This window comes from Pelecanus crispus, chromosome 1, assembly GCF_030463565.1.
Source record: "Pelecanus crispus isolate bPelCri1 chromosome 1, bPelCri1.pri, whole genome shotgun sequence".
Classification (NCBI taxonomy): domain Eukaryota; kingdom Metazoa; phylum Chordata; class Aves; order Pelecaniformes; family Pelecanidae; genus Pelecanus; species Pelecanus crispus.
Genome location: NC_134643.1, coordinates 226,191,121 through 226,203,158, shown reverse-complemented (window position 1 = coordinate 226,203,158; position 12,038 = coordinate 226,191,121). Strand labels below are relative to the sequence as shown.

Below are 12,038 nucleotides of genomic sequence, written 5' to 3'. Positions count from 1 at the left end.
TACTGAATCTTGCTTTGCCTTTTTCCGTTAGATCAAAAAGCTTTCTGTAGTTGGAAAACCCTTCCTTGTGTGGGTATTTATGGGCTGAAAGCAACCTCCCTGTTGATTCTTTGTTGAATTAAACAGATTGCACCTCTTTGGTAACCCATTGTAAGGTGGGTTTTGCGAAACTCCAGGTCTGGCATGGAAATCTTCACAGTTTTGTAACGGTGACAGCAGAAGTGGGCACATTACTGCATTACGCAGAAATTAAATCTTGTCTCCAGGTTTCATTGATATTTTCTCCTGTCTGCACTGAAAATTCACATTTGCTGAGTTAAGCATAGCTTTTTGCTGGTCCCTACCTCTTCCATGCATGGATACATGAGACAGCCAGTTTGTTGTGGGGTCCTGCTGTTTTTGCAAAACTGCTCCTTCTTAGCATTATTCCACCAGTCCCTGCAAAAACCTTGGTGCCCTCCAGATCACTGATGCTGAAAAACAGGAATCCGACAACAAATCCTCTGGGCCTACAATGAAGGGACTGATGCGGCTCAGAGGATGGAAAACAAGGACCCTGCCTTTCCCCAGGTGCTGTGAACATCCCTGGGGCGATGGTCGGGATCGTGGTGGGTGGTGCCATCCTGAAGCGGTTCCAGATGTCCCTGAGGCAATGCAGCGCTATGTGCGTCCTTGGCATGTTCCTCTGCCTGCTCGTGGCTTTCCCCCTCCTCTTCCTCGGCTGCCCCACGCAGAAGGTCGCAGGTGTTACCTACAGCGAGAGGTACTGACAGCTCCAGCTAGGCTGGGCATGAGTGGGTCATTCCCAGGGCTGTGGGTACCCCCCATCCCCAGCTGCACTCCTTGGGGTGGAATTTAAGCAGAATACCCAGAAATGGGTTTATTCCCTCTTGAGACACAGGTAATGGTGGTAAATAAGGCTAGAAATTAATGCTTTTGTGAATAAACACTGAATCTGCTGCGTCCTTACTCCTTCTAACTTCATTGACTGGCGGTGAAACCCGAAGGGAACACATTTTTGGCACAAACATCACAAGATTAAAATTTGATCATGGGAAGTGTGGCGCGTAACTCACAGGCAAATAATTTGGGCAGGGGCCAGCCCTAGGATCACACCTTCAAAGCCGTGGCTGCTTCCCCGCGCAGCTAAACGCGGGCAGGACCTTGTATTCCCTTCAGGCTTGATCCAAGTTGCTATAAATTCACATGTTCAGCATCCTGTGGTCTCGGCGGAAGCCGGTCAGAGCCCTCAGTGGGAAGCTCACCACCTCCCACAGCGTGGTGTTGCACTACCCCAAGATCCCATGTTTGGCGCCAAATATGAAGGAAATGGGCAACTCCCTTGACCATTTGTGGTCAGGATGCTTTGCCCAGGCAGAGCGAAGGCTTGGGGAGGGGGTTATAGTGGAATTTCTGTGGGTTCTCACTCACATATGGGGAAGGTTTTTTTAAGCAATCAAACATTTCTTTACTAATCTCAATATACATGCAGTATATTTTCTATATAAGATGCGTATTAATGATGCTCAATACCATGCATTACTGTTTTCTTCCTGCTGTAGCTCTGAATTTGGACACCACGCCTTGGAATGTAACCGCCAGTGTAACTGCCCTGAGAAAGCCTATAACCCCATCTGCGGCTCTAACGCTATTGAATACATCTCACCCTGTTCCGCTGGCTGCAGAGTCGTAAATATCAATGCAGACAACTCAGTCCTGGTGAGTCATTCCCACTGCGCTAGCGTCCGGGCTTGGGATGGCTAATGAGGGATGACCAATGCAGCGCTCAAGTCTGGCAGTTAGGTTTTCTGATGTCTGTTAGCGTTGGACAAGCTCTGCGTGACCCTGTGGGATAAGCAAGGGAAGGTTGAGAATGTCCCCGGAAAGCTCTGGTGTCTCTTAGCGTTCTCCAGTATAACGCAGCCCTTGCCAGTACAGGTCCTTGGTCAAGGCAGTAAGCAGAAACCTTTCAGGTATCCAACCTTTTAGGATGTTAAGGTGTTCTTCCCCATCCACTTCTCCTCCCAAGGTGGGGTTTTGCTCCACAAACCCTAGCTTCAATATCTCCCTTGCTACCCAGCAGCTTGAGTGGACTTTTTGCATGGAAGATGCAAAGACCTTCTGCTTTCCCTTCACCCCTAAACAGTCACCAACAAGGTCACCTTTCTTAGCTGAGTTTCCTGTGGTGGGACAGGGGGATGTGCAGTATAGGAAGAGCTAATACAACACCTAGCATGACCCCAAGTCCATGGATGCCTCTTGTACTCAAGGGATGCTTTCTCCACAGGGCGAGTCAGCCCACCTCCAGGCTCCTGCTATGAATTGCCCCATCTGTGTTCCTTGAGTAGGGACGTACCGAAACCAGGCTCCCAATTTAGGCATCACATGCCTGAAGTCCTCTGAAACTAGATGGAGTCCAATTGTTTTCCTTTTTCCAGGGTTGTGAAGGCAAAATGTCAATGCAGGTGGCACACATTTTCACATACTTCAACGTGTTGCGGCAGGTATCACCCAGGCTGCTCACCCAATAGGATTTGCTTGGGCTTGACCTAAAATACTGCTCAAAGCCTAGAATGAACAACTTTATTTACTTGTTGTTGCTGAAGCAAAATGCAAAACTGCACTTGGTCCAAACTGCCCTCCTGCAGAGCGGGGGGAAATACCAGCTGAGAATGTTCAACTGATACCTACAGTTGCAGAAGTAGCCTGGGTATTTCCATCATATAACTTGCTTTAGTTATGCTACATCTATAGATCATGTATAGGGATGAAGAGCGGGAAGGTAAATCCCTGGGGACTCAGGGAGCAACTCCGTATGCTCTGGGCAAGCCAAGCCTGGAGGGACCCAATGCACCAGTACACACAGCACTGACATTTAGCAGACCTTCATTGAATGCTCTGGCAGGGCCTCGTTAAAGCAATGTTATTCCACCTTTCAGCCTGCAGATTTGCAGGTTAAAAAGTCACGATCTAGTTGCAATGTGCATCCTCCTCTCCATGAGTACCGGATGTCAAGCCAAGTGTCTGTGTGAGAGGATGATTTAGAGGGAGAGTCCCGATGAGCAGGCTAGAGAAATGGGTTTTGCTCTTGGCTTTCCCTTTATTTGCAGACCTGGCCATGTTATTTTGCTGTCGTGTACTTCTCCTCTGCTGCTCCCTGCCTGTCACCAAAACCCCAGTAGGGCTGAGTTTTCCCAGTGCCAGTTGTCTGTTGGCTCTCCAGGCAATACAGTTCAATAACTAAACAGTAAGGAAATCTTGGCCAGTTCCAAACCCTAGCTGAAAAATGTTAGTGAGTAGTTTTCCTCTGTGTTCTTGGCACAGGATATAATGGTGTCATGGGACTGTCTGGGCACTTTTTAGCAGCATTTTGTTAATTAACAACCTTCATTTTAATAACAATTATGTTTTCTGCCAGAGCTTAGTCCCAAATGTGCATTTCTGCATCCCTGTGCCTGCCTTTCATACAGCAGATCCTTTTCAACTGCTTCTTCCTCCTCAAAGATGCCTCCAGCCCTTTGACATCCTGTGCTCCTGAATGTGACCCTCTCCCAAACATGACCCGCTCCCAAACGTGACCCGCTCCTGCATTCATTATACGTATTATTATGTGTAGCCACATGCTACAACAAAATCAGGGTTCTCTTGATGATGCCATGCAAACGCTACTTAGTAAAGCCGGCATTAACTCTTCCTTTAGCGCTGAGGTAATTTGCTGGATCTTCTTTCCACCTATTGATGCATCTTGGCCCAATTTAAGTTGGGTGAGAGCTTCTTCCATGCTGGGAGTGTATCTCAGTATGTTGTTATAAATGCCAAGCCACGTGCCAGCATGTACTAGCTGGAGCACGTTGCATCTCCCTGGGATGGGGCATTCATGGCACACAGTGATGTGGCTACGGATGCTGAGCTCTGCTCCCTTATCATGTTGGACTAGGGGCTAAGCTCAGGTGTCTGCAGAGCAACTTCAGTCCCTCTCTGGTTTTGGGTATTACCTGTTGCAGGAAAGGAAAAATGAGATTATTGCATTTTATGGCATTCCTCCAGCTCCTGCTTTCTCTGCTATGTTACACTTTTCTCACTATTTTCAGCAGCTCTTTGCCAGTGCAAGGACTTGTTGGCTACTGCTTCCCATGCCCCAAACACCTGGGCTTCTAGAAACACTCCCAGTGTGCAGGAAAACCTGCATTTTTGTGCTCAGCTTTGCTGCAACCCTTCCAGAGGAAGTTTGCACAGCGCAGTCTTGGCTTTAACACTCACATTTGAAAACTCTTGCACACTGAAAGCGATTTGCTCTTGCGTCGCCCAATGTCCCCAAATTTCATGGGCAACAGCAGGAACCTGCAGACTTTGCCCAACAGCAGGACCTTGCAGTGACAACCTTTTAGTGCTTTGCTATTTGTTCAGGTCCAGTGTGAGCTGTTGAAGAGAGGTGGCTGTGGGTGCTCCCCTGGCACTGCAGGAAACTTCGTGCCATGAGGCTTCTGGGTTTCTGAGCCCCGCTCTGCTCTCATCATGCATGGCCATGGGTGGGAGCAGGAACACCCCCCTGCTGCCAGCCAGGTTGGATCTGAGGTGGTCAGCACACACCCCAAAATTTAGCGCACTGAAATGTCCCAGCTAGGGAAAAAAAGGCAAAACAAGACAGCATCAGGCAGAGTTTGATGTGAGCAGATTTCTCTCTTAAGAAAACAATTGCTAAATGGTACTGTTAAGGATGTTTGACGTACAACACTGCAAAACGTGGGGCTGGCTGCGTGCCATGCAGCAGCCCAACCCTGCCCAGAAATCACAGCCCTGGTTTCAGGGCTGTTCCTGGTTATTCTCCTCTCCTCGCTTTGCCGGGTGGTTTTTCCCAGCCCTGGTGCTGTGTCAGCCTTGTGGCACCGCTGCCCAGATGATGCATCTGCGGGGACAGGCCACCGGTGGCTTTGTGGCTTGGCCCTGCTGCTCAGAGGTTTTTGCAGCTGGGGTCATGCTTCCTGCTCTAAAATCCTCCAAGATTTCAAAGAAAAGGGCCAGAGCCCTGCCTGGTGACTCCATCATGTGCCTCTCCAGCCCTTCGTCTCCATTTGGCTTTGTGCGAGTCGCCTAAATATCATGACTCCAATTCTCTGTAAAAGGCGGCAGTTGCACAGATCGAATGAGTTTTAATTTATCTAATTGCATTTTTGTTAACTGCTTTGGCCCAAATTCATCTCAGCTATCACAGGCACTTATCTGTGGTAGGTCCTCTGGAGACCCACCTCTCCCTCCGTGACTGCAGAAGAAGCCCAGATGATGAGTTTGGTTTAGTTCGTTTCAGATGGCTGGAGAAGATAAATCCCAGTCTTAATTTAAAATATAAATCCTCTTTCCTAGAGGTGGGAGGAGGGATTGTGTCCTCTTTCATCCTAAATCTCCCCCTGTGCTCTCAGCTGGGAGCAGTTCTTTGTGGGTCTCTCTTATGGGCATCGACCATGCCTCTTCCCCAGGTGGGACTGGGGATTTGGGAGACCCTGGGCTGCTCCTGCCTCCGGGAGCACCCTTCTGCAAACTGCCATCACGTTGTCAATCTGCCCCCCTCCAGCAACAATAAGATCATGCTCCTTTTATTTAAAGGTCTCTTCCAGAACAATGAGGCTTCTTAAAAAAAAAAAAAAAAAAAAAAAAAAAAGAGAGAGAGAGAGAGAGAGAGAATTGTGATTAAAATTTGGAAAAAAAGAAAAAAATCCATATCCCTCGCCCTGGGGCATCCTTCCTTTGCTAACGCTGAGCCGGTTATTTATGACCCTCTCTCAAAAGTGAGGTTTTGCATTTTCCCCTAGTAAGTGTTTTCTGATTTAATATTCCCCTGAGCTTGGGCTCTGGCTTTGATTGCCAGCTCTGCTCAACACGTAGCCCCTGGCTGAAGGGTCTCACAGCAGGAGACAAGCTGGGTACAGGTGATGGAGCTCATGCTAGAGATTTCATCCAAAAGATATAACACAGGCCAGTAAGCTCGCATCAGACTTGAATGTTTTATCAGTGGTGGGTGAGATTTTGCCATGCCAAGCACCCAGATTTATGCAGGATGCCAAAGCGTTCAGCTGGCAAATGACGTTGAAATAAACCTGTGCGTAAGCTCCTCCAGTGCACAACAGGCGTGAAACACAAGACTGGAAGCAGGAGCGTAGAAGGATGGCTGCAGGGGGTAGGGAGGCATTGTTGGGACTCAGGTGAACAAGGCAAGGATGCGTGTGGGTTGAGAGCGCTTCCAGAAACCTCTGGAAGCACAGGCGCTGCTGTTGTGGCCCATCAGCTGTGTGTGCTCACCTGTGTGACACCCTAGTGATGCCCACGGGACCTGGTGGGACTGACACCTCCTTTCAGAGATGGCAGCATGTCGGAGGCTGGAAGTGGGGATGGGAAAATGTGTTTCCTCATCCATTCAGTCTGTTATCCTCTCGTGGTTTAGCCCCAGGCAGCAGCTCAGCACCACGCAGCCGCTCGCTCACTCCCCCTACCCTGATGGGATGGGGGAGAGAATCGGAGGAGTAAGAGTGAGAAACACTCCTGGGTTGAGATAAGAACAGTTTAATAATTGAAATAAAGTAAAATTAGTAATGATAATAGTAACAATATAATAATAATGATAATAATAATAACAACAATATCCAAAGCAAGTGATGCACAATGCAATTGCTCACCACCCGACGACCGATACCCAGACAGCTCCCGAGCAGCGATCGCTGCCCCCCGGCCAACCCCCCCAGTTTCTATACTGCCCATGACGTCATATGGTATGGAATAGCCCTTTGGTCAGTTTGGATCAACTATTCTGGCTGTGCCCCCTCCCAGTTTCTTGTGCCCCTGGCAGAGCATGGGAAGCTGAAATCTCCTTACCTAGCACAAACAGTACTGAGCAACAACTAAACCATCAGCGTGTTATCAACATTCTTCTCCTACTAAATCCAAAACACAGCACTATGCCTGCTACTGGGAAGAAAATTAACTCTATCCCAGCCGAAACCAGGACATATCCCCAGCCAGCTTCATTGTATGTGTTTCTTTTTCTTTTTTTCCCCCTGCTCCCTGAAGTGTTGAGTGTTAATCGCTCTTAATTATTTACAGACAAAACCTAAACAGCCTCCCTCCCTACGACAGCTGGCAGCTATCCCTGGTATCTCCATAGCCTTGAGCAGATGAGCAGCCTCTGGGTTTTCTCTCCTCTTTGCAGAACTACACCAACTGCAGCTGCATCTCTGAAAATGGGCTTGCGGGCTTTGCCAAGCCGGGGACCTGCGGCACCGGCTGCTCCCACCTCTTCTTGCCCTTTGTGGTCCTGTCCTGCCTGGCAGGGATCCTCGCCAGCACGTCCCACACGCCGTCCTTCATGCTCATCCTCAGGTGAGCAGACTGGGTTGGTCTAGGTGCAGCCCCTCCTTTAAGCACGGCAGAAAAGACATCCAGAGGTTGTGTTTGGAAAACCATGGGGTCCTTGATTTGCGAGGAAGGTTTTCTCCAGCTGAGCGACTGGAGGGTTAAATCAGACCTATATTGCACCTCGTGCCCAGTTCCTCCAGTTGCTTTTACATGGTTTTTGCATGTGTTGGTGCGGGGAATGAGGAATGGGGCTTCCCTGCTCCTGTCATCTGGCAGTGCATGCGGTTGTCCATCTCCCAGGCTGTGTCTGTCTCAGGAGCAGGCTGTGCTTTGCTAGCAAAGACCTGGCATGTCTGGGCAGGACAGAAGCATCAAGTGTCTCCAGTCTCAAATGTTGAAGCAGGAGAGACCTTCAGGACTTGCTCTTGAAGACCCCGCATTAACAGAGCTCCTGCTGCCCTAAGACTACAAAGGCTCTTCCAAGGTCTCTGGCTGTCGCTGCTGAACACCATGTGGAGTTAAGCGAGTGGAGGTTTCAGGTTGCTGGAGGCTTTATCGTGGAGCCACCAGCGCTCCATGGCCAATTGCTCTTGCAGGCAACATGGTGTTCACCAACAAGCTCAGGCAAGGAGCAGCCAGTGGGTCAGTGGGTGTCACGCCATGCCGGGCCCCCACGTCACCTCCACCCACCGACGGGGCTGTGGGGCTCGCAGGAACCCCACGTTGCCCTGAGCACCCCCCATTCCTGGTGTCAGCACAACCTTCAGAACCAGCAGCCATCCTGTTCCTTCTCCCCACCCACGGCTGATAGCTCAGTAACGAGATGCACCATTAACTCAGCATTAATTTAGCACGGCGGTACTGTGGCACTTTTTAATGCAGCTCCGTGTTCAGTTAAGACGTTTAATTACCTTCCTTCCTTCTGATGGGTCTCGCTTGAATACAGCCTCCCTTCCTAGTGCAGAGAAGCAATTAGGACTCTAGTTTCCCGCACTACGGGGCAGGCAGCGGCAGGCTGGAGCCCCAGGCTGGTGGGGTTGGAGCCTGGGATGGGCACAAGAGGCTGAGGTGCTGGGGGAGAGGGGAAAGCCAGGCAGGAATCTCTGTGTTAGTCTATAAATGATATTTCCAAGCACATTTCTGTGGTCGAAGCACTCCAAGCAGTTGCTTTTTAGGGAAAAGCTGTGGTTAAAACCTGTTTTTACCTCCACTCCCAGGCATTATTAAATCACCTTTTATGCCATGAGCGAGCTATGCATACACCAGGCATTCAGAGAGGAAAGGGAAGCCGAGTCCCCTGAGGTGGGATGACCCTGGGGGGCGTCCTCTGCCACCTGGTCCTCTCCCATGTGTGACCCCAGCAGGAAACGCAGCCTGAAATACTTATTTCAGAAAACTGGGGTACCACCAAAATATACACTGGGGCATCCCACCTCAAAAAAAGCCACTTCCTCAACGGGTAAATCACTTTTCTCTTTCAGTTACAAAAAGCATCCCTTGTGTTGCTTGTGTTTGGCAGAGCCAGCGGCTATATTGGTTTCTGTTTGTGTGTTACTCGTACGGATTCTTTAAATTAAAAGCAAAAATACTTTGCTGAGCTCCTCCCTGTCTCCTACCAAGTTTGGTAGGTTTGTCAGGCCAAGAAAAGGCTGTGGTAATCTTCTAGCCCTAATGAATGAAACATCATTTTTGCTGATGTAAACGGGAACTGCCTGGGGTCCTTGGTGGTTGGGTTGAAGGATGACTTTTTGGGTAAGGCTTCAAATGATGCCAGGGAGGGAAACATCTGTCTTTGCGCAAATGCCAGAGGGCACGCTTTCCATTTTATTTTTCAGGAGCATCCAGCCTGAAGACAAATCGTTTGCGGTTGGGATACAGTTCATGCTGCTGAGAGTTTTAGGTAAATTAAAATGTGTTGAAAAGCCGTTGTGGAAAATCATGGAAGCTCTTGGGGATTTGTGAGAATTTCATCCCTGAGCAGCCCCAGGGCTGCAGAAGTGCTGCTTATTCAGTTTCAGACTGGCCAAAGCCTGTCTTAAGGCAGGGAAAGATGCTGCCTTGCAGGGTCTGGGCAGCTGCACACGGTGGGGAGGGGAAGAGGCACCTCTGTGGGGCTACATCTACACGGCTAAATAAAAGAGGGCAGGGAATAAGTTTGGGTCCAGGAGGACAACCCTTAGCTGTGTGCAGATGCTGTCATGTTTGCCTCCAACGTATCAATGCGGCTGCAAACTATGTCCTGTGATCCCACTAGTTATTTTTCTTATGGTGGAAATTAATTTTCACCTGGAGGCCCCCAGAACATGCCACTGCAATTATGGGAAAGAGTGCAGAGCATGAAGGAGGTGAGCATCATTCCTGGGATGAGCGATGGTCCCTTATCAAAGAGCAATGAGAAAGAAGGACCTTCTTGCATCTTGGTGGGGTGCAAACACACAACCAGCCCTTGGCGTGCTGGGCAGGACCAGTGGCTTCATGGGCCACAGCAAAGAAAACCATCCCCAGCCACTTTCTACCCTAAGACATGGGAAAGTAACCAGGGTTGGAGCTGTCCCGGCGGAGGTGCTCCCATAAACCATGGACATGGTTCAGTCTAGTCTACCCTTGATTGGCTTAGAGTAGACTTGGTAGTGTAGGTTAATGGTTGGACTGGATGATCTTAAAGGTCTTTTCCAACCTAAACGATTCTATGATTCTATGATTCTATAACATAACAAATCCACCTCTGCCGCTCTGCTTCCAGCGTGGATGCCGGGGCCCGTTCTGTACGGCAGCGCCATCGATACGACCTGCATCCTCTGGGAGAAGAAGTGCGACAGGAAGGCAGCCTGCAGATACTACGACAATAACCTCTTCAGGCAAAGGTAGGGATGGGCGGTCAGGATAAGGGCTGAGGGTGCAGAGGGAAACCCAGGCGGAACGTGGCATCAGGCCACCTCCAGCGTGGGATAAGTTGTTGTATACGCCATGGTAAGCAAACAGGGACACTCGCATGCCCCCCGGCCAGTGCTAACTCCCCGCAGTGCTCAGGAATGGTTTGGAGGGAAGTCATTGGCACAAGCCAAAACCATGCCAAGGACCATGCTAACTTGATGCTATAGACCACAGACGTCCACTTCCAGAAGCACTCCCTGCATTCTAGTGAGTTGTTCGCTGGAACAACCTCCCCAGGGATGTGGTGGAGTCTCCACCGCTGGAGGTTTTCAAGATGCAATTGGACAGGGTGCTAGGTAATCTCATCTAGGCCAAGTTTCCCATGAAATGTTGGACCAGATGATTTTTTGATGTCCCTTCCAACCTGGGCTGTCCTATGGTGCTATGATTATGTATTTCACCAGCACAGACAGAAGCAGCCTGTCCTGACGCCTTCTCCATGGAGGTAATGCAGCAGCAGGGGTGACCTCAGCCTCAAAGCTGCCTGTGAGGTGGTGCAGGGTCCAAGCAGGGTGCCTTGCACCATGGGGTTCACCTTCCAACAGAACAGCCCAGCTTGACACACAGAGGACACCAAATCCAGCCTGTGCACTGTGGGGAGGCTGGAAGGGAGCTGTAGGAGGTCTTCCACCCCTGTTGCAAATTCGTCATTAAGTGTCTCCCTGCCCAGTAGCTGCAGCAAGTCCTATTCACCCTCGACCCCAAGATGTGTTTTCATATGCCTCCTTTTTACCAGGAGGTATGATCTGTTGATGTAACACCAAAGAGAAGCAGCTCTTCCTAGCTCTGCCTAGCTCTTCCTCCTCTTTCTGCCACCCTTCTTGAGAGTCAGGCTTGCAGCCGTTGCTTGCCCACTGCTGAATGTGCCCAAGGAGCCCATCCCCATGCTCCGTATCTGCTGGGTGCCTGGGGACATTGGGTGTTGGTGCTTGATGCACATAGGAATGCCCTTGCTACCCTGATTTATTGTGTTTCCACACCACAGGTATCTTGGTCTCCAGTTTTTCTTTGAGGTGGGTGCTTTCCTGTGCTTCGTGACCGTGTATATGATTCTCAGACGGCAGGAGAGGGAAGCCAGCAGCGCAGCAGAGACAAAGGCAGACCCAGAGAAGGAGAAACTGGCAGGAAACTCCATAAAGAGCCCAGAATCCAAAGTCTAATGCCAAAAATGTGAATTGCGATCCGTGTCCCGGGAGGCAAAGCCATGTGAAGCTCTCCACACTTGAACTGTGAGGCATGGATGCTTGGAGCGAAGGATGATGGCGCTGCTTCCTAGTCTTCTGGGTGGGATGTACTACTTCTGTACTGCCGTGGGAGTCTGTCCATATGCTGTTTGTTCTACACCTGCCTCCTCCACCTCAACGGTGCAGCTTGCTCCTTCACATGGATTAGTCCACACACATTAACCTTTGGACACTGCAGTCTTCTGGATTTATGGCCCCCAAAGCATTTGTTCCTGCTGAAAGTCTTGATGATGCCAACACTGAGCATTAGCTGTATAGCTGAAGGGTTTTTTTAATAAATCATTTTTAAGAAATGGTTTTGTACTGAAGCCATACATCTCCACGAATGATGGTCTGTCCTTGCCCCCAAAACGTCAGTTGTGCTTGTTCTTTTGGCTTTCATGGTGTTAGATGGTCTCTCTTCTTTGAAGGCTTCATCCAGCTCCAGCTGACATTGATGGGATTTTTGTCCCAGGCTGTGGACCATTGCAAGGACCAACTCACATGCTTCACCCAGCTGCTGTGTAGATGCTGCTT

At 49.7% G+C, this 12,038-nt stretch overlaps 1 protein-coding gene across 1 annotated transcript in view; it reads left to right on the top strand.

Annotated features, from left to right (window-relative positions):
- Nucleotides 1-11,438, top strand: part of SLCO2B1 (solute carrier organic anion transporter family member 2B1) — a 48,876-nt gene extending 37,438 nt beyond the window's left edge. The window contains exons 9-14 of the mRNA XM_009492141.2: nucleotides 571-763; nucleotides 1,563-1,719; nucleotides 7,199-7,368; nucleotides 9,180-9,244; nucleotides 10,088-10,208; nucleotides 11,264-11,438. Coding sequence (XP_009490416.1) covers nucleotides 571-763; nucleotides 1,563-1,719; nucleotides 7,199-7,368; nucleotides 9,180-9,244; nucleotides 10,088-10,208; nucleotides 11,264-11,438 — 881 coding nt within the window. The remainder of the gene's footprint in view (nucleotides 1-570; nucleotides 764-1,562; nucleotides 1,720-7,198; nucleotides 7,369-9,179; nucleotides 9,245-10,087; nucleotides 10,209-11,263) is intronic.
- The last annotated feature ends 600 nt before the right edge of the window (nucleotides 11,439-12,038 follow it).